Raw genomic sequence first — 23,600 nt, forward strand, 5'->3', positions numbered from 1 at the left:
CTTGATAAGTTCATGAAATCGTGCTAAAAGACTGAGGCTAAAATTAAAACTGTCCCAGGCAAAAAGTCAGCATCCTCACCGGCTGATGATCCATGTAGAGAACAAAAAAGAAACAGCGTTGTTCTTGTATTGCAGTGTAGAGCTAGTTAGTCCTCGTTTAATGATGTAGTACGAAGTATGATAAGTAAAACCCTAAGATTAGACTCTTATTTCAGTCTAACATCACACTGTTTAGCTGCTTAGCTTACATACTTGGACAAGCAAGACAGTGGTTAGATTTATGCTTTATTGCTTGTATTTTCAAACTGTATGCTTCTCTTTTAAAGTTTAAAATCTTCCAAATCCAATAAGCAATGAGCAGGACAGAGCCGCTAACGTTACCCTAGATGAAGTAATGCTGGGTAAGCTAGTTAGCTGGACATGCAATGTTTGCAGTTTACGTTAGAGCAGAGAACAATACTGTTTAATTCATTCCTTACACTTTTGATCTTGTGTTTCTGGTTTTGGAAAGGCTAAAAATAATAAAAGACACAACCCCCCAAACTCTTTAAATACCAAGAATTGCTACAGCCCCCTGCACGCTGCTCCAGTATGTGGAGAAATCCAAAGCTCCACTAGTTTGAATGCTAAGCTATGATTGCAGGGGTTAAGAGAATAGTCAACTGATAAACTTTTGATATTTAGAGTGTCTTTTCTGAATAACATGCTATGTTGCAGGGGAAGTTATGTGTTTAACATGTCAGACATAGCAGTGCCAGCTTTAGGATTGAGTGCCCACAGACACCACCCATGCCAAAAATGTATGCACTAATGATACTGTGAGGCACTCTGTGTGAAAGCATCCATATGTTTTTTCAAACTACCATGTACTGAGGCTGATGATAGACTGCATGGAACCCACAAATAAGTTTGTGAGTTAAAACAGATTTAAAGTTAAGTGTAAAAAATTTTAGTAAAAGCAGCTGGTACGTGCCATATGGAAATTCAAGCACATATACACATGCTCTTTCACTCATTATCCGGACTAGACATAGTATGGGAAACACAAAAGCAAGAGACCTGTCTAGATAAGCACACACTCATACACACACCACTCAACCTACCTCAGAGAACATGGGCAATTTCTTGGCAAAGTCAACAACGCGTGTGATGGCGGGGGTCATGATCTTGGTGAATTCGCTGAAGGCTTCCAGGTCCACCTTGTCTCTGTCTGAAGTAGGCATCATTGGACCCTGCCCAATATCATCTGACTAGAAACAAGACACCACACGGGTAACGTTATCATCCATTGGTTAAATGTAACAAGGAAACACTTTATTTGAAGAAGTTTGTGGAATAAAGAAGCTGTGAGTGAATGCTCCAGTAGCTAGTAAGTTGACCTTTGAGCTTAGATTCTCCTTAATGTTTTTACTACATTACATTCTTTACATTTTACTTTTTTTCCAATGAGCGTGGACTCAGTTTTGTTAAAGAAAGTTGCCAAAAATAATATCTAAAATTAAAATGCTATGGTCCTTACACGGTTTATAAACTTATAAATAGCACAGAGTATAGACTATGACCATGAGGAGACTCACATGGCATGAGTCTGTAGGTAAATTGAACCCCACTGGTCTATAAAAGACAGTACAGACAGTAGACAGGGGAGCAGAGTAAATTAGGGGTTCAAATTCTTGTCTGTATTTGAGACATCATATGACTTTAAAAGGGTAACACAAAGATAGATAGATGAGCCATGTGCAGGGAAATGTAGACATATGTAGACAGTGTAGAAGGTTGTAGACATGGTAGCATATGACATATGATATCATAGACAGTCGCAGTGAAACCGAGGTTCCAGAGGTACCCAAAGAAACCCTCATTCCAAATCCTATTGACTTTTGTAATGGTGCAAAAAAGTCAAACTAAAAACTTGGTTCACTCCATATGCTTAGATAAGGATGGTAATTAAAAAAAGGTCTAATATCATTGTTTATTCACTATTTATGTTTTTTTGGTTGCCTTTAACAAACACCATTCCCCATAAGCCCTCGACCACCACAGGTTAAACATCACAGACCAACGAGAGGGGAGTCCATTGACGAGTCAAGGGGCTGCAGGTAGTTTACATTTTGTTATACCAGCAGGATAGAGAGGACTGAACACTGTGGATGTTTTAGACAGCAGAGATTACAGCTAAAAAGTTGGAAAAATTACTTCAGAAGGGAGTATTGATGAATGTAATGGGTATGGACTTAACAAAGTTACAATGACGTGAGTACCTGCAATGCTACGCCAGTAAATTTACATAGGAGCTGTGGTTTTTTGTATGCTCATGAAGTAATTGTTGTTTAACTTTGTTAAAATTAGGTTTCAACTTCTTATAGCAAGTGCTGCAATGGAGCCAATTCATCTTAGAATAGGGAACGTAAACGCCAGGAACATGCTTCATTTTTTCAAAGAGACAGATGAAAAAAATGCTGACTGAGAGATTGCACTGAGTTACAGAAGCTGGTGAAACAGAGGCTATCCTGCATGTGATGTCATGACTTTGGCTTTCTACAATGCAGGTATATAACATTTATGCTGATCTATCTTGACATTTTGCGACGCATGTGTAGCACTGTACGTAACAGCCTAATCTACTTAGCCAAAAAGACCTGAATACAAGAGAAGTCCTACCAGGTCAGAGTGCATCAGTGCCAAACACACAGAGCATAATTAATTTAAAGGCCTTTAGCAACCTCATCCAATCAGAGCAACTTCTATGTGCTACACCTGATTTAGCACCAGGGAGAACTGAGGTAAGAAGTTATCTAATTAACTGGGAGAATGTGGCCAACAGTGCGTGTTTCCATTCATAGCTACACAGCTGATGCCTATCCTGTTGTGAACAAATGGGAACTTGAGTGAGAGCTGTTACAGATAGCTTGAGGCAAAGCAGTCAGGAAACTCATTGATAGAGAGACTTTGTTAATCACTCCAGGGACATTTTTGAAATTATCGAATGAGGAAACAACTCTAAAATCTACAAAATCATGTATAGATGTTTAACAGTGATACAGTATTTACAAGATTATGGACAGCAATTTACAGTTGGGGCAAAACTATTCTGTCATTGTGATTTTTATTGAATGTATATAATCTTAGTCATTTATTTTTGTAAATCTGAACACTTTTTCAGTGTGCCAAGTACAAGTGTAATGTAATGAAGTTACTGTAACAATAGAAAGTACCTATCTGCTCTTTTCTCTTGGGCGTCCTTCACTCTCTTGTTTGCCTTCGACTGGTCATGCAACCCAAGCAATTTTTCAGCAGACCTTCAAAAACGGTATTTGATTGTAAACCTGTCTTAACCTTCATGGAATGGTTGCCTGGTAACTGACTGTAATCTGACCTTTGTTTCAAGGTAACCATTGGCGGTGTTGACACGTGCGCTTTGCACATAGCACCGGTCGCACGGGACAGCACAGAGGAAGTTGCTGATGAAAAAGATTGCTGTTGAACCGGGTTATCTTGAAAATGAAAAGAAGTGGCTTTCTTTCATGTGTCAGCTTGATTTTTGAAGTGGAAACAACTTTCAACATACTGTGGGCGGAACATTTTTGAATAATGAGCTACATGAAAGATGGAGTGAAGTGCTGTGTGAATACTACAAGTAATTAGTGAAAATCAAAATGACGAATGAATGATGAAGGCTTACATGCTGAAATCCCAGAGAGTAGCCTGATTCAGATCCCCATCAATCAATATTAATAACTTCTTTTTAGTTTCTTGTTTTGCTTTCATGAATTAGAGGCCATACTTTTTGCTAGTGAAGAGGTGAACGTGCAGTACATTTTTCCTTCTTAATGCTTTAGTTTCCAGTATGTATGTGTACTAATATTCATTGCTATTAAAAGAAAGGGACAAAATGATTGATAACATGAAAATACTTTATATACTTTAATAGTTTAAACTACAGTCCTTTTACCAAACTTTAAAAAAACTACTATAAATGATGCTTTCAAAGATTATTTAATAATGGAAAGTGATATTTTAAAGAAGATATTTTTGGTTTAAAAACAAAGAGGTTACAGGCCAGCATGATGGAAATCTTTTATGCAAATAATACAAAGTAGCCACAACTGAGGTGAACATGTCAAAGAATGAAAATACATTGTGGTCATTATGAAGCTACAACACTCTGCCTGTTCAAAACTAAAAGCTTACCAAAAACTTGCGCTTCTGTTTCCAGCTGGAGCCTTGTGCATTGGTGTTTCGGTGAGCGTCGGTTACCATCCTGATCAGCTCCCACTCTGCAGTGTCCGGCTCCGGCCTCACCTGCAGCGTCCGCACCATCTCTTCCCTCTTCCTTTTTTCTCGATTCTCCTCGATGAGACGGCGCTTGGCCACACGCTTCGACTCGTCCAACACCACTGATGGGTGAGAGGGTTAGGGTGGGGATTACATACAAGAGAGCGTTCAGGTGAGTTCATACAGAAGGGTTATCTATTTGCTTTTTAAGTGGTTTATCTGTTTATCTGTCTGTATTTGTGCTGATCTTAATGGTACTTTTTGTGTGTTTTGTTGCATGGTTATTTTTGTTCTGGTTGTGCTGGAGGGAGATTAAATGTTTGGGTTCATGAAGTTCTCAAGATTGAATTGTTGCCTTTTTTGGTGCTTAATATTTGCTCAATACTATTATATATTATGGCTGTTCGGAACAATTATAAACACTTTTGCCTTTGGATGTATTCTAGTTATGTTCTATCATGACCATGTTCTAAGAGTCTACAGCCTTGCTAGCTGCTCTGTGAGCCGTACAGAGATGCTTTGTGCTAAATGCTCATACCGACAATGCTAACATGTTGATGTTTAGCAGGTATAATGTTACCATAGTCACTATATTAATTTAGCATATTAGCATGCCAACACTTGGTAATTAGCACTAAAAACAAAATGCAGCTGAGGCAGATGGGGATATCATTAGTTTTGTGTCGAGTCAAGAGAACCAAAGTTATTATAATTCATTCTGAGGGGTGAATGTGAATGTCAGCACCACATTTCATGGTAATCCATTCAATAGTTGTTTAGATATTTAACCAAAAACCAGATATGCCAACCTCATGAAGGTTGTAGAGGGAAAGTCAGAGGTTAACCATGTTACCAGTAATTAGGGTTCGTCATCTGGGGACCATGAATGACTGTACCAAATTTCATGTCAATCCATACAATATTTGCTGAGATGTTTCAGTCTGGACCAAAGTGGTGGACCGACCAACCAACTATCAGACTGCCATTGTCATCCTTTGAGCCACACAGCTAATGTGGCTGATAAAGAATAAGTTAAGCTGTAAAACTTGGAAAAAACATCTGTGACGGGGGACTGTGAGTGGATGTTATTTGTCGGAGAGCTCTGACATAAAGGATCCTGTTGGCCACAGTGGAGGTTGTCAGCTTTTCAACTGTGAACAGCAGGGTTTTTTTTTCTAAACATACATTTTGTCCACTGTAACAAATGTTATATGACATGGCTAATAGTCATGTATGCACTGTGACTGGATGGCTCATTCAGTGAATGCAAAGCTTTGTGTATACTGGCGGGGGACTCTGTGGCACGGGCCTGCACAGATGGTGTGCAAGCTATGAGAATGCACAGAGGCGTTTATGCTCAACACGTTGGTCCTTGCAGTATTCTCTGAACCGCCAGGGTGTAATATTCTGTGAATAAGTGTTCTTTGTTACCATTTCTGGACTTTGTTCTGCGTATCATGACATGGAAAAAGTTATTACAAAGTTATTTTAGTTTTGTTGCATGGTCACTTTCTGAGAATAAGTAAATGAGAACACAAGTGCTATAAAGACACAAAATAAAGTACAATAGAGAGAGTGGAAGTAAAGAAAAGTAGGTTGCCTGGCAACAGTAGTAAACACCAACATGCCGCCAAACATTGCATTTGTGTAATGTATTTACTGTGGCTTGTCCATCTCTCTTTGCTTGATGAACTGGGACAGCCATCCCAGCTCCACCAGAATTGGTGAGATCACTTGCACAGCCATAAACCTAGCTTTACAATCACAGAGCTCTGCTATTTGAGTACTTGACTGCTACTTGCTTTGCACACATTTAACATGAACAAAAATGAATCACCTGCATTTGCGTCACATTTCTTGCAGGAACATGGACTACACATGTGAACTCCTGATGTGACAATAAAAGAAGAGCCTTATCTAAGAGAACATTTACTAGATATTCAACATTCGCAGAATTGAAGCAGGATGACCTTCAAAACATTCTGTGAAATATTGACAGGAAGTCTAAATCAACTGTCAGATGTAACAGAAGGATGGAGAAGGACTTTTTATTCGACATTTGGAGCTCTTATTCATGTTGGCGGAGGAACAAGATCAATTTAACAAACCGAAGGCTTTTTGCTTTGTGTTGCTTAATGCTAAATGTTGTAAAATACTGAACACAAGATTGTGTTTATGATACTCAGCAACAGTACTGAATAGATCTACACCCACACCTCAAAAATCTTATAGAAAACATTTTTTGTTGTATTATATATTTTGTTATTATTTGTGTACAGTGTATTCTTCACTGTCCTTCCATGATGACTACAGTTGTGGTTGCAAGGAGATCTGTGATGTTGCTAAAAAGGTTTTTTTCAGGGTGGCCAGTTTGCATAAGTATGTGTGTGTACATGTCATGTTCTTTAGATATATCTAAAGTTGTTTTTATTCATTAGCCAGGCTTCCACTGTAACAAATTACAGCACAGAGATATAAAAGAACACTGCTGTTACAGTGAATAACACTCAAGTGACATAATTTAAGTGCAGCGTGCTGGAAGTGAGGTCCAGATGTTCTGAATTTGTGTTTTCATCAAATATCCAGAGGAAAGGAAACCATTTCCTTTATCCTCAGAATACTATTAAATTACTATAAATTAATATCATCCCATTACATAATGAGATTATGTTGTTGATTTATTTTTCATCTAAAATTAGTCATAGAGCTTTTGAAGAGCACTAGAAGTTAAAAATATTTCTGCTCTGTGCTTCAAATGTGTTTTCAACGGTTGCATAGTGACAGTAGCAGCCATAACCACGTGAATCTCTTTGTAAATACCAGTAGTGAATGATAAGAATACATGAGCTTATAATAACTCACAGTCCATGGCCATCCCCACAGCGATGCACTTTTTAAAGCGGCACAGCTGGCACTGGTTGCGGGTGATTTTGTCAATGATGCAGCAGCCTTCATATTTACAGGAGTAAGCCGGGTGGAGGTTCTTCTGGATGGTCCTGCGGAAGAAACCCTGAGGAGAGGAAAGGAAACGGAGTAAGGAAAGAAAGACAGAGAAGGGAGAGAGGGAAAAAGAGAGAAATGAGCAAAAGTGCACAGAGACAGAAAGAGCATTCAGTGATTGAGGGAAATATGCAACTCCATAACCTCAAAATTAAATCCACCAATTAAATGTCCTTGTATTTTGATTGGCATCAAACAAGTGTATTAAATGGGTCACATCACATGGCAGGCTGGTGATTGTGTGGCGGGATCCTGCCAAGAATGGTTCACTAATGAAATAATGGCATGACTGAACGTCTCTCGCTTTTGTACAAGACAGTTGGGGAGCAGTTAGACTAGAGTCCCACTGCGGAGGTGCTTTACAAAGATGATTTTAAGCAGAGAATAATCGAGAAGGAAGGTAAGAAGCTGTGCTATGAAATGAAATGCTGTGCTATTCTGTAAAATCTTTCTGAATACATATTAAAATAAAGTGCATAGCAAGCAAAAAAACATGGTCACTCCCCAATCCATCATAGCTCAAAGGTAGAACCGTGAAACCTACAAAGCAGCTTCACAATAATACCATCAATACAATATGGGACTTTTGTAGGTTTGTGTATCCCCGAAGGGAAAAAAAACAACAAAATTAATTTCTGCTTTTCAGCACCACTGCAGGATTTCAGTTTGTCTCGTTTCCCTTGTGAGTGGAGCAGGATCATAAAGAAATAGCTGAAGCCATTGTTAGACGCCGTGGACAGGCTGCTCTACAGGACGCCAATCACTGGATATCAACGCCCACACCTGCCATCAAGAAGCCTTCTGCTTAGTCATTACTGTACAGTTCATTTGAAAAATAATCCACTTCCATTTTGCATTGAGAGCTCAGTATCAAACATGAATTCTGTATTCTATATTTTATATTCTAGTTTTTAAGACTTAGCAACATTTTTTCAGCCTATATATATAACATGTACTTTGCATCACAATTTACAATTGTCCAATGCACACCATTTATTTTTTGACGAACATGTTTTTTTTCCAACTCACAGGCAGCTGTTGGCTTCAGTTCAATAAAGAATGTCAGTAAAATACATTTTTGGAGACTTGAAATCTGTTGAGAAGGATAATCCATAACACTGAACTTTCCGACACTCATCTGACATCTGAACGGCTACTGAACAGCGTGAAAAATAGCTGTTGGGAAATCAATCCCAGACAGGGAAGAATAAGCACACACGAACAGCTTAACAGCAGTAATGGTGTGAATTTAACAGCTCTTCTAGTAAGCACCTTGTTGGTCTGAATACTTAATTTTTCTCTTTCTCTCTGCCATTGTCCTGTGTTATTGGCACAAAGGCAACATTTATACTTTGCCACACGAATAATCAGATGCAAAACAAGGGAGAATTGCTCTCAAGTTTAAAACTTTATGGGCGTATTTGTGCTGTAAAATGATTAGCACAATATCATTTGTGAATCAGACCTTGAGAAGGGGCAGATAGCAGTTAGTAGCAGTTACCTTCTTTTCAGAAACACACATCTTTAAGTCATTTTCACTACAAACTTTGGTCCCATATTCAGTAAAGAAAGAAGGCAGACCCTCCCACAGTCATTTTATCACAAAGTAAATGGAAGACAACACAACTACTGATTCAAATATAATTATATTGTCCGATCATGCACGATTCACCTATATGGTGTTTCTGTGGTGCTATCAACATATAAATATAAATCAACACCTACAGCAGAACTCCCATTACCCTCTTACATAAAGTAAAAGCTTTAGTCAGTTAGCTTTTTTTATTTCTCCATCTTCTTCATCAAAGTAATTTAAAATGTCACAAGCCAATAATTGGAAGTATGAGAAAAGGTGAAGTGCTTCTTTTGTCATATGGTGAACACTGGATCAATTCTGAAAGGAGCATTTTCTTTTTGCCAAAAAGGTCACTTAATTGGCCAAAATTGACCAAACTGTATTAAGTGGACTTGTCCTGAGACAAATGAAGTGAAGGGGTAAAAGCTGGCTGATATTTGAGGAGATTTAAGTGATACAGACCAAAATTTGATTTGAATGTTGACCCCAAAAAGATCAAGTTAATATGCTGCTATATACTCTGTTGTTATAGCCTTCAATAACAGACTACCTACACACCTTTAATGTTTGTACCCCTAACAAACTTGACTGTGGCATTTAGTGGGAATTCCTGATTAAGTAGAGGTTGATCATTGCAGATCAACAAATTCCATTCGAGTGAATACAAAAGGCTGTTGTAGAAGCCTTTAATTGGTTAATTCGATCAGGAAAATTAAGTTAGCTACAACAATGCATGAAGCTTAGCAAAAGTTCAGGCTTTATATCCTCGCTCTCTCTGATTTATTATTTTTTACCACCACTTCAGTCAGATGACTGTGGGCTTTCCAGTCCGATTCAGTCACTGACTCTTTTAACCAATCTTCATGCTGCTGTCACACTTAATATGGTTCCCTTTTGGGCTGCTATCTGCTATCATTTATTTCAGTACTGTAATGTGTACCTCCACCTAAAGTCAGACACCACAGATCCAGCTCCAGGTCCAGTTCTGTGCATTCAGAACCTGCTCCAGCTCACATCCATCCAGCTCTTCAGTCAGAAGCTCAGTCTTTTCTGATCTTTATCACCGTTCAAAGTTCACAGTAATTTTTGAAAAAGTGGCTTCTCGATTTCAGACTGAGATAGACGCAAGCAACCTCCCATGTCTAGTCACTGGCAGATTTAATCAGCTGTAGCTAACTAGCTAATTAAGGTAGCATTGGCTTCATGAGTTGGTTGAACAGCTGACTTTCTAATGTTTCAAGCCTCAGGTTTTAAAACCCTGCAAAAAGGGTCTTAAATATGCACTTAGCTACATAGATAATATTGTGCCAATAGCTAAAGCTATGCATGTCCCAGCCAAAAAGTCAGCAACCTCACTGCAGTGTAGAGTTCAGATTAAAAGCATGACAAGGAAACATGACCCATTCTGACCTGTTGAGCTGCTTAGCTTACATACTTCGAACAGCAAGATTAGATTTCTGCTTTATTGTTCGTATTTGTGAAACAGTATGTTTCACTTTTAACATTAAAAGAGAAAAGGCTTTTCAGGATTGAGGACTAACCGCTGTGTTTGGTGAACGTAACACTATCTGGGCTGACAAGTTTTGCTGGGGATGTATAAACTTCCCTAAATTCAATCAAGAACAGAGCCTCTAACATTAGCTTGAACTCTGATATCATAGCATCTGGGGCTGCCAAATAGTGATACTACACAGTGAATGTGTTAGTCGTGAACTGTTTTAAAAATGTAACTTGTAACCTCAAAAATAATGCAGTATGAAATGCAAATAAAGCTGGGCATGCTAACTTTTGCAGCTAAAGCAGACAAACATAATGTTTAACCCATTCTTTACACTTTTGCTCTTTTGTTTTTGATTTTGGACAGACAAAAAAAAATAAAGAAACCACCTTCCAAACTCTTTATACATGCAGTATCTCTCTTGAAGATGCAGAAACATCCAAAGAAATACACATTTTGAACAGTTCCGCCACACCTATGATTGCATTAAGCAATGATTGGACCATCTCTGTTCTGGGCAGGAGTTGAGCAAGTTAATTCATCTCTCATCTCCTCTGCCCTCCTGTGTGGAAGATTTTAGTAAGTGGGAGATGTTGACTGTACCTTGCAACCCTCGCAGGTGATGCAGCGGTAGTGGTAGCCAGTCGCCTTATCCCCGCACACCACGCACGGCTCATCCTTCTCCAGGTAGCTGGGGATATACCCTGGAACAGAGACGCTAAGAGCTATAGGAGAGGAGGAGGAGGTTGAAGAGGAAGACAGGATGGAATGAGAGAAGGGTAAACAACAAGTGTGAGCGAGGGAGGACGGGCAGACGGTGAGGATGATGAGGTATGGGGGAGATTTTGATGGATGACGGAGGGTTGAGATAAGTGGGGGCCGGAGAGTGGTGGTGATGAGGACGTGAGGAGAGGATGAGAGGAAGGAGGAGTGGAGGAGGAGTGGAGGAGGAGAGGGAGGAGGGGGGGCTCAGTGTTATCACAGGGGCCTCAATGAAGCTCCTGTGCATAGGGGCCCCAAGAGACTGTGAAACAGGATGGAACATATAAGACTGGCAGTCTTTTCTGCACACACGGACCTGATATCATGCCAGCTTATGAGGTTTACTGTCACATTCCCAGAATTCATGAAGTATGCTTTTCATCTTGACTTCTTCTTTCATTTACTTTCATGATTTCTCTGGTGAAATGTTTCTCTCAGCCTCTTGATTATTTTATCTCACACTCAATATGAATGAAGTCATAATTTCTTAAGATCTCTAACCTCTAAGCTGTCATGTTGTTGCACAAGGACTGACAGTCATCTGAATGCTCAGATAGAGCTTTCTCCTCCACTAGACTGCCCACCTTAAAGTTCTTGAAGAACACAGACCTGCATTTGTACACTTCTTAAGCTCCCCCACCATCACCTATACACACACACACACACACACACACACACACGGCTTGTCACACATATGAGCCAACCTCTCGCTCACAGTTAGAGGCGTCTGGAAAGCAGGAGCCCTAAAGCACTCCAGGAGAGTATTTATTGAGTGGATTTTACATCTTATCGTACTACTGACGCCACAGAAAAATTTGATCCTGAGCCAGACATGTGAAACCATTTGCTACTGTCTGCCGTCATGGCACGCTGTCTCTCAGAACAAATGGAGGCAGCTTGGTTTGTGGTTACTCGCCAGAACACTCACACAGTTTTTTTTTTTTCCTTTTAAGATATTAAATTGCCAAAAGTGAATTTTGGGATTTAAGTGAAAAGTATAACATATAGAAGTTCACTTTTACTCCTTACTCCTAGACTTTAGAATAAAAACTATTTTTAAAGTTTTCGTTTGACTTAAAATGCTCCTATATCATCCTCCTCCTATATTTAAGCTCCTACATTTAAAACAGTGACATGTTCCAGTGCCAATTTCTCATAATTTGACCCTTGTTTAAATGGTTGGATACTACTTGTTCATTTTTTGTGTAAATTTCAACTGAAGGTATTCAAGATAAAAAATAAAAAAAATATGTGGAACAACACAACTGAGATTTTTGCCCCCAAAGAATAAACAATGGGGCAGATGTAGGATAAATTCTTGTGTCTGGTTCTGCTCCAAGCAGGCATGTGATTCATCGTGTGATCACTTCAGAGTTGCTCTTCTTTTACACTTCGCTGGAGGCAGGAGTGTGTTTTTTCATAAATATGTCCTTGTCTTCACTTATATAACAGAGATGTTTTACTCCTAAGTCAGTCCTTTAGAACTTTCTTCAGTATAATTCTCTAAACTTTGAGAAATCCAGACTCTGTTTTCAAAAAGAGGACAAACACGTGATATTACCGCATGACTTCATTACTAAAAGAAATAATGTCTGTATGAGTAACCCTGTTAGTTAGTTTATTTTTGCCAAATCAAGCTACAGCCTCCTGGTACGATGTATGTTTCTGACCTGATGCGTAATGCTTCATCGTATGCTGTTTGGATTTTCACAAAACGCTTTACTGCCCACATTTGGCTTCAAGATGTGACAAAAACAAATGAAACAGGGCTGCATGTTGAAGTGAATCACACCGGCTTTATGTCAAATTTAAATGAAGATTACAAAGCCGAGCCAAATGAGAAGTGAATTCAGTGCATCACTAGAGAAAACACTGTTAGACACGATTCATTTATCTTTTAAAGGCCCCATCTCTGATTGAATTATAAAGTGATTGCCCTGTCACCAAACTTTAAAACAAAGGATTGGAACCTGCTATAACTTTCAAATGATTGGCAGGGCTTTTAATACGAGACAAACATTGAAAAACAATTTAGTATTTATGTATTCTGATGCTGATGAGGATGAGTTTGCATCAGTAAACAGGAGTGAAACAGGCCTGAAAACACATCATCTAGAAGTCACATAATTTGATTTGAAATTTATTTATCGAATCAATTTATTAATCATGTATGATTAGTAAAAACTGGTCCTAAGTGAAGTTTGAAACTGTCAATCATTTTGACTTTGGTGGTTCTGTATCTCAGTTCTGTTCCTTTAGAGTCCGGTCTACCGCTGTACTCAGACCTCATAAACTCAGGCTTTGGTCACCTAGGTGAGCTAATTTATGTCCGACAAAGCCTCTGAAGGAAAATATAAAATGTTGAGGAAGAGATTATCATAGTAATGACACTTAGGACACCATTCAAAGCCCAGGCGAGCCAGCTACAAAGTGACGGGCTACACTGAACACTGGCCAAATCCTCCAGCAACATCAAAAGACTGAGCATCTTAAAAGTAACCCGTTTCAAACTGTGTTCACTTGGTGTTTTGGCAGCGACAAAAACACAGAGAAGTGAAGGTGGATAAATATAAATACTTACCAGACATACTCTTCATCGAACATTGGCTGTTCTTCCTCTTCCTCTTCGGCACATCTGGCCACCTGCGAGGAGACAAGAGGGAGAGGATGAGGGGGAATGAGAGAGGAAGAAAGGGAGAGGACAATGTTACAATGTGAAAAAGATAAAAACACTATTTATTTGCAGAAATGAAACATTTTCATGATCCATCTATTTGTTGATTACTTGATTAACTGTATAATGTACAAAATGTAAACAAATACATTTAAAAGTTCTCAGAGCCAAAATTCTTGTTTATCTGACCAACAGTGCAAAACCCAAAGATCAATTTACAGTGATGTAAAACAGAAAAGGGTATCAAATCCTCACATTTGAGAAGCTGGAAACAGCAATTTTTTATTCGCTTTTGCTTAATTAATAACTTAAACACTTAACAATTTAAGTAATTCAGTCTCTGATACAGGATAATGATAGCTAATCAATAATTCCTCAGCTGTCAAACATATACATTTCACTACTGCCTCTAGTTTTTATGACATGAGAAACTTTGTGGAAGAAGGAAAAAAGTTAAAGCCACCAACAACACAATATTAATCATTACCAGTGCTGCACCAATTATTTTCATTGTTGATTTTTGCATGAAAAATGACTTAAGTGATCAATTAATAGTCAAAACTGTTACTGATTGATATTCTGCCGATCGACTCTTGATTAATCGATCATTTCAGAACTCATCATCAGACATCACAATAACTAAGCAACCCACTTAAACTCAATGCTGCAGCAGCAGAACAAGCTGTAAACACAGTACTGACATATAATCATCTTATAAAGTTGTTATGGTGTGTTAGCAAATTACTTGGAGTCATGTTTCTGATCAGCTGATGAGTACATCTGTTTTGTGTCCACTGACTCCTTTAGCTGCCCACTGTTTCACCAGCTAGTTCCTAACTGTCAGTCTGGTGCTTGGAAGGCAGCACACAGTGGGTTTCACAAAGCTTTTTTGCTGAAAACAGCTGCCCGCAGCTGCTAGAAACAAGATCAAAGAGAGCAAAATTTGTGGCCTGAGAACCAAAACAATGAGCTAAAAGACACTAAAGTGCTAAATTGAGCTGTGTAAAGCTGCAGAGTCTGGTGATAACTGCCGGTGGATTCGTCACTAGGAGAGAAACGTCTCACGTTACACTTCAACTATTCTTTATATAAAGAAGCTGACTGGTGAAGCTTTTAGCTCACTCTTAAGTTTTTCCAACTGTGCAACTGATGTGACACGTGTCTGTCCGGTGGCCAACAGTTCTCTTTTGATGCTGATAGTGTTGGAACTTTAGATGGCTAGTATGTGACTGCCCGCTTACAGACAGTCTCGGTCCACAGTTCAGATAAACTGCAGATAAACTTTCCACATTAACAAACAAGTGAAAATATCCTCTAAAGAACGAAAAGGAATGGGCTTTTGTCAGATTGCTTGTGGACTTGCTGGTAGCATGTACGTGCCTTTAAGTTTGCTTGAGTGAAGATAAGTCGCCTCTAAACAGCTTAACCGAGAGTCTCTTTCAATTTTCTACACCCATATGATCTCATTTTCTCTACCACCAAATGCTACTTTTTAAAAAAAACTTTCAATCACATATCTAATTACATACACATATATAAATATATATATATATATATATATATATATATATATATATATATATATATATATATATATATATATATATATATATATATATGTACCCACACACATATGTAATTTAAAGCCTTGCACACCTAGTACTTTCAGTGTATATTTGGATCACTCAGAAACTGAACAAATCATACCACCAATGCTTCACATGCATGGACAAACACATATGTAGACTACACACACACACACACACACACACACACACACTGCAGGATATAGATAATTCCTTCACTCATCTCTTCCCCACATCCTATCTTTTTTCTGTAATTCTCAATCCTTCCTCTTTTCTCACTCTCACAGGATCGAGTCTGCATCTGCTCCTGGCAGCAGATTTGGATTACTGTCCTCTCTCCCTCTCTTTTTTCTGTCTATCCCAATGTCTGGCTGTTTGCTCCACACCCCTCCCATTCCCATTTTCCCTCTCTCCTCCACAAAATCTCTCTCTCTCTCTCTCTCTCTCTTGCTCTCTGCCCCTCCCAATTTGGCTACTGCACATTTCTTTCTGCCGGCTCCCTCAACTTTCCTTCTTTCCTCCCAGTCATTTGTGCTTTTCACCCTCTCCTCCACCCTATCTCTCTCCTCTCCTCTCCACCCTAAACTTCTATCAGCAGTATTAGGTAACACCAGTACCACCATTCTCCTCCCTCCCTCCCTCTCTCTAGCTGTCAAAACCACTCTTCTCTTCCAGCTAAAAAAAAAGAAAGAAAGAAAGAAAGAAAAAAAAAAATCCTGTGACGTCTCTTTCTCAGTTCTTGCTGCACTTCACGGTTCAGCAAACTTATTAATTTTATTGCTGCGCACATGTTCAGGCAGCACCACAGTGGGAAACCGTCTACTGTGGCCGCTGATAACTGTGAGGTGAGCAAAAGAACAGAAAAACCAACACGAACATTTCTGCATCAATTAAAAATGAAAATAAAAAAATGTGTCGGTGTTGACAGATTTATGTCCACCATATGTTTCCACATTATGAGGGAATGCCTCAACTTTATAGGATGTGGAGGGCAGCTAAAAATTATGTTCACGAAGTCTAGAGTCCATTTATGCAAATTAAAAATAATTTATTTCAAAGCAAAGCAGACATACAGTGAGTACTATTAGTTATTGTAATATTAGTCATGAATACTCTAATACTGCAATCTGCAGTGATAAAAAGCAAACATCGAAATAAAACAGCAAGAGAAAATGTTCTGTGCAACTTGAAGCTGCATTAATTCATTTTTGGCCACTTGGGGGCAGCAGAACAAGCTGAAAAGACTGAATAGTGAAGTTGTTAACAGAAAAAATTGCAATCTAGCAAACACAGAGCAATACTGTCACACTATTAAAATATACCTTACACGTGTAAGTCAAACACTCTCTTTGTAGCTCTGTTTTGGTCTTCAACAACTCCTGAGAGAAATAATAGGCTCCACTATGTTCACCAGCTAGTTGCTAACTTTGTCAGCTGTTTGGAGCTGAGCAGGTAGTGTACAGAGACTTTATCAAAGCTTTATCCCTACAGCTGGAAACATGGCTGGAAACCAAAACAATGAGTTGAAAAGAGGCTAGAAGGCTAAAAGGGAACTGCAGAGTTGGATGGTAATTAACTGTTCCCTAAACCTCGTCCTGCTTTCGTCTGTTTAACTTTTGGTCCTTACACAGCACATATGCAGCTCACAATGATAACAGTGGCAGATTTACTGCTCAAAATGTAAGAAAGAACACTGGGTCCTTGATTTCAGAAAGTGGTATACAAAAGCAGGCTTCTCATTTCTAGCCAGCAACCATTGATTTTGCCAGCTGAAATATCAACTGTCATTGGCAGATTTTTATCAGCTGTAGCTCATTAGCTAATTAAGTTAACATTAGTTTCACGAGTTGGTCGAAAACAGCGTCTCTCTGGCTGACTTAAATGTTTCCAGGGTTACTACTGCAGGTAGTAAGCTAGTTAGCCAGACATGCTAATGTTTGAAGTTTAAGTTACAGCAGATATACACACTGTTTCATCCTTTCCTTACACTTTTGCTTTTGTATTTTGTATCCAAACTCGACACCTTTCACATCACACATGGTTATTTGATCAGTTGTTAATATAAAAAAAAAAATTGGTGAGTGCCACTTTAAAGCCACAGTGTTTGGTTCCCTAAATGGTAGCATTAAAAAAAAGACATTGTGGCAGACTGCAATGCACGCTGCTACAAAGCTTTGAATGGTGCTGTAATTACATAAACATATGACAGGTAGTGGCTTTAAATACACCACCCTGGGAACACGTTGTACTACAATTGCAACAAATGCTGTGGTTACAAAGACAGACACAGGAGCCAGTCTGTGGCTCCGTCCTGAGGGCATCAGCTGAAAGATCATCAGCAGGAAGATGCTGTGGTGGGGTGGGTGCTTCAATAGGAGGTTTGTTGTTAACTTAATAACTTTTTGGAATCATTAACATGCTTTAGCGACTGTTATCTCCCTCACAATGACAAAAGACAACAAAAAAGAAGACACATTTACATCACCTGACTGTCAGGTTTCAGGTCCTCCTACTAAACAAATAAGGTACCATGCTAATTTGAACACAATGTACTACTTTGGGGGAGTTTCCCAACTAAGTATTTTAGCAACAAGAATCATAGCAACAAATTAGTTTATGAAAAGTACTTCAAGAATCATGTGCATAACTAGATGATTTGTTTTATTTGAAAATGCAAGACATTTTATTAGATAAAAGTAATTTAATGTAATAATCATTTGGAATCATTTGTGGACTACTAATAAATTTGTCTGAAAACAGTAAGGACAATAATGCAAACAGAAACAGACCTGCGCTTCTTAGGTGCACTTACCACACACAGACATTTCAATTCCATACATTATCTGTTTTAAACATGTGTTGCCAGCAGTGGTGCACACATTCAACATACACAAATCAACACAGACATATATTCACACAAATACACCAACCTGTTGATGCAGTACGGCTGTAAGATATGCATGTTGCTCCTTTTGCAGTAATTTCAGAAGCAGAGCAGAAACCCAGCAGCTCTTTTTTTTTGCTGTTTCCGCCTCCCGGCAGTCTAGTTTGGTTAGTACATGTGTCCCTTTCAGCCTTGTTTACATGATATCAGACCGTTGTCACTCACACAGTAGATAGCTACAGTCTGAGTGTGGCTAACAGCTTTTGTTGATCTATAAACCTCTAGCAGGAGATCCTTAAATCCCCGGTCAGCCCCACGGTGAGCTAACCTCCCAGTGACCTGAGCGCTGAAGTCGATCTCACTGAAGTACACAAGAGTCAAACACAGCCTCAAGCTGTTGCTATCAGCTGAGATATCTGAGGCAATAGTCGCTCTCTGCCTCAGACTGGCTGCTGGCAGGAATGGCTACTCTGTTTATTTCCCTCTCCCCCCTCCCTCTTTCTCTCCCTCTCTGCCTTCCAGTTGCTTTCGTCCAGCCTCCACTGCCATCCCCTTGTCTCCCTCCATGTGAGTATGTGTGTGTGTGTGTGTGTTTCAGAATGTGTAGTTCCTCTGCCCATGACATACTCTCTGTCATCATAATACACCTCGTCAGTCTCTGGTCTACCTTTTACGAGGTGCTAGGTTGGATCAGACGGAGGGACGAACTCTCGAGGGTGTTGTTAGGGTTAGATTAAGGTCATGTCTCACTAGAGTTTCCCAAATTATCCCTCCGGCTGATCCAATCTAGCGCCAACCTTTGTACAACCCCTCTCGCTCTCTATCACTTCCTGTCCCTGCTTTAATTTTGCCTTTCCTCTCTTCCTAACAGCCTGTCCTCTTCCTCTCTTCCTCCATTCTTTTGTCGTCCTCTATCCGTCTCTTGTCACCTGTCATCCCCGCTGATATTTTTATACTTGACTCTTGTCACTTTCTCCCTTCATGCCCTCTTCCCCTCTCCTCCTTCTATTTTGCTCTTTTCATTTTGTACCTCAGGAGAAAACAAAACAAAAAAAATTGCTTTGCCTCTCTACATTCAAACTCACTTAAGCTTTAATGCTAACTTGGTTACATAACAGCAGTCTGATGCAGTCTCCCCAGTACAGCTGAGTGAAGTCTTATGAGGACACAGAAATGCTTGATAACTCATCAATTGAATTAGATTGCACTATGATCTCTCTTTGCTCCGAGCGTAATCATAACCAGTTAATTATGGGGCTTTTTTCTCATCTTTATTCAAGAGCGTGGTCTTTCAATTTGAGAGCATGATTTATTGATTTTCACCTTCAGATTTTGTAATTCTTTCCCTCAAACCCTGCCCTCGCACTCAGATAGCTCCTGCTTGCACACAGATTTGCTCTGCTTCGGCTCAAACTGTACGCTTGCACTCAGATATATTGTTGCTTGCACAGATTTCCTGCTCCAGCTTCAGCCCTTCTCCTCACACTCAGGCTGCTTCTGTGCACTCGTGAAACGTCTGCTCTCAGATTTCTGCTCTGCTCTCGGTTTTTTGTGCAATAACCATGTCAAAATCCCCCGACCAATAGAATACCAGGTGTAGTGTTGACAAATGTAATGATCCCTGCCTCCTTGTGGGCGCGTTCACTTTACTTCTTAGAGCGTCCCGTACGGGTAGTTACTCTTTAACCAGGGTACATCCACTCCCAATCTCCAGGGCTTTATTAAATGTACTTCCCTTTATAATTAAAAGGACAGTTAATATGTATACCAATGCCTGCACATTTTCCCATAATAGCTACATATAATAGTACCGGTTGGGGGATTGTGACAGGGTTATTGTGCAAAGAATCCGAGCACAGAGCAGAAATCTGAGAGCAGATGTTTCAAGAGTGCACAGAAGCAGCCTGAGTGCCAGGAGAAGGCCTGAAGCTGGAGCAGGAAATCTGTGCAAGCAACAATATATATCTGAGTGAAAGTACACAGTTTGAGCAAAAGCAGAGCAAATCTGCATGCAAGAAAGGGCTATTTGAGTGCGAGGACAGGGTTTGAGGAAAAGAATTACAGAATCTAAACGTAAAATCAAGAAGCCATGCTTTAAAATTGAAAGACCACACTCCTGAATAAAGATAGGGAAAAAAAAAGCCCCATAGTTATTGCAAAGGCCACAGTTGCAGTTGTATAAGCAGTGTGGTTGAATGATCACTAGCAGGGTGCATCTCAGGCAAAGAGCTACTACACAGCATGCTACGCACCGTCAAATACTGTAAAGTCTAATCTAAAGTCTAAAGTCTTCAAGTGCTTAAATAGAATCCTGGTCTTGGCTGGTACACACAAAACGGCTAATTGCTAATAAAGGCTAATAAAGGGTTAGACTTGCCTGTACTGTTTGTCATTAGCACAAATTCCATCAGTACAACAACAACAGCATACTCAACACATTCTGCTTTCCTGAAGTACTGTTTTCATTTATTATTTCCAATTGCTTCTTGATTTTTTTTTTTACCTATGTCAAACTACTGTCAATGAAACTAAACACCTCCTGCAGCTGTTTCACTTTAAAAGCCTTTAATGAAAGGAGCGATTATGCTATTTTAGCCACTACAGGGCTTTTAACATGAAATACTCATGCAAGAAGTGTCTAGTTTGGTTTCACTTAACACTGATCAAAAGAACAGCAAAGAAGAGACCATTGGACTTATGGCTTCTTATTAAGAAGAGAAACCATGACTGTTGTTGCACTGGTGGAACTACTACTGGAAAATACATTAACTTGACATTTTCAAGGCAACAGGTAAACATGGCGTAGGTTTTGAAACATGAGAAACAAAGAGAAATCTTTCTAAAATATGATCAAATGTAGAATACTTAGCCAACAGGCACGTACTTCTCTGTAATATAAGCCTGTTTCAAATAAAGGTTCCGACTTTCTCTGCAATTTAATCAATACATTCTCAAATATTTGAAAGTCTTCTGTATAAAGTTTGCACTTATTACTGAGGACAGGCAGGGTAGAATCCTACGGAGACAGTTCACATGATGAAAACCTCTGAAATAAGCTGAGACTCAATAATGGAGTCCAGCCATCCAACTATAAATGACATTAAGTAATAAATACAATCTCAGCTTAAAATGATGGCAAAATGCCTGTCAATTTAACATTTATATGCAACAGCAAGGCGAGAGGGGATATGAGGACAACAGTTGGGGCAATGGGACTGCAGCCTGAGCAGTACAGTGATATTGTTCATAGGACACAAAGTCCTCGATAAAGAAGTGGTGACGATGAGCAAAAACTCAATCTTTTCTATAGAGGATGGGGTAAAGAGTGCTGTGAAGTGACTTTTGTAATTGTTAATCTTGTAGGCATTAGATTTGGTCAAAATTTCATCCTCTCTAATGCTTATTCCTTCCAAATAAAGGTTCTTAGATCATTGAATAATGTTACCTGACATTCACAGTTCAATTATTTAAAAAAAAAACAACAACAAATAAATAAACCTTCCAGGATATTTTATTTTTTTCTTTTCTGTATAGATTTAAAACAATTTGTCAAGAAATGTTTAACTGTCACTTTTATTCAAATGGTGAATATTTCCTTTTGGATTTATCTTCTCTCTTCTCTTTGTCTCCTTTATTTCCTCCCCTCACTTCCGCTAACGTCTCTTCCATTTTACTGACAATGTCACCCTTTTGTTAAGCCTCAACCAAGCACTGACAGTTTTAGCAACACCTCAAGGTAAATTCCACAGCGTCAGTTATCCGTCAGATGCGTTGGTGACTAAAGAGTAGGAAACAGCGTTGAAAATGTCGATTTGAAGAAAAGAAAGCCGAGACGCTGCTTTTCCATTCAGGTTTCTGGTGTATAACTAATGGTTTTATTAAGAGCGACTTTAAATGACTGAGCAGTGGTTCAGTGTCCTGCAGAAATCACATGGCTGTTGTTAGACACACTGGGTAACCAGTTGGTTGCAGGGTGTCACAAACTAATCGACCATGTCATCTGTAGTCATGTGTAAAAGTTCAAAAGCCTACATGGCAGTGATGAGTCATTTGCTTAAAAATGGGGTCTGACCTCAGTGACTCTGAAAGTGTTCATCAAACTTTTGAACATTAGAATATCATTTGCATTTCTCTCCTGCCCTCCTGTTGTCTGTCTTTATTGACCCTTTCATTGTATTTCATTGTATGTCATTTTAAAACTTGACTTTTTAGTATGTGTTGTTGTTAAGTACTCTGTATTGTGTTGTGACATTGTTTTATTGGCGGATGTGTACTGTATTAGGCGGTGTGTGTTAATTAAGATATGTAATTGTATTCTAATTCTAGCTTGTCTTTTTAACATTTGGCAAGGGACAACAGATTAAAATTAGCCTTTTAGGAGAACTCTGGCTAAGTCACAGTTCTTTTTCCTGTTGATGAATGAGCGGTATCCCTGCTAAACAAATAAATAAATTAAATGAAATACAGTTGCTCTCCTACACACACACACACACACACACACACACACACACACATATACGGACCTACTGTATACACTGTTATGTGCTGGCAAATTCATGTTGCATTGCGCTGGTGTCCAGCCTTATTTTTTTCTAGAGGTCAATAAAAAGGCAGCCAGATTGAATGGATACAGTTGCATACTACAAAATCATAATCTATATATCAAATGCAAGCACAGTATATAAATAAATAATTTTACATACATAATAAATACATAGTCAAATATTGAATGTTAATGCTGTATCCTTCTGCTAGGGGTCCTCTAGAAATAATGTTCAGACTTTGGTTTTTCTGTGACTTTTGCATTCTCTGCTTGTCTCCCCTGGGCACGTATTTATTCAGCTGCTACAAGTGAAATTTTAGACAAGTATAATAAAGTCATTTTCTGACACCATTCTCATGTATGTACCCTAAATATGGAGCTCAATCGATCAATCTTCTCATCAAATTCTCAGCATGAAAGAAAACTACTCCATTAAGAATAGAAGCTTTTTATAATATTTCTTTGAGCTTAAATGTGCACTTTCATTTCACAGCTCAGTAGGTCTAAGTTGGCTAACTGTAGCTTTTACAGTAAGTTTTTGAAAATGAACAATGGAGCAGATGTATGTTAAATCCTTGTGTCTGAACATACATGTGATTAATCATGTGATGTCATCTTTAGTATGGTCTAGTGTGAGCTGTCATAAATTAAAGCTTACTGCACTATATTTAACTATACAGGAGTAAGTTGCTTGTGTATGTCACTATATCTTCTACTACTCTTTAGTTGGTTATGTAGAGCATTCTTGAATGTAATTCCCAGAAAAACAGTAGCCAGGATTTCATGATGGAACCACAGCATT

General features: G+C 38.9%; 1 protein-coding gene across 2 annotated transcripts in view; it reads right to left on the reverse strand.

Annotated features, from left to right (window-relative positions):
• LOC137168465 (thyroid hormone receptor alpha) overlaps positions 1-23,600 on the reverse strand; it is a 138,608-nt gene that overhangs the window by 14,090 nt on the left and 100,918 nt on the right. Inside the window, exons 1-6 of one of the 2 annotated variants that reach the window (XM_067571068.1) lie at positions 18,302-19,439; positions 13,693-13,754; positions 10,953-11,074; positions 7,138-7,285; positions 4,192-4,397; positions 1,104-1,250 (exon numbers count right to left, since the gene is read on the reverse strand). In XM_067571068.1, the coding sequence (XP_067427169.1) occupies positions 1,104-1,250; positions 4,192-4,397; positions 7,138-7,285; positions 10,953-11,074; positions 13,693-13,754; positions 18,302-18,333 (717 nt within the window). In that variant the 5' untranslated portion in view covers positions 18,334-19,439. Of the gene's footprint in view, positions 1-1,103; positions 1,251-4,191; positions 4,398-7,137; positions 7,286-10,952; positions 11,075-13,692; positions 13,755-18,301; positions 19,440-23,600 lie in introns of those variants that run through there. The other variant, XM_067571067.1, reaches the window with a different exon arrangement.

This window comes from Thunnus thynnus, chromosome 17 (genome assembly GCF_963924715.1).
Source record: "Thunnus thynnus chromosome 17, fThuThy2.1, whole genome shotgun sequence".
Classification (NCBI taxonomy): domain Eukaryota; kingdom Metazoa; phylum Chordata; class Actinopteri; order Scombriformes; family Scombridae; genus Thunnus; species Thunnus thynnus.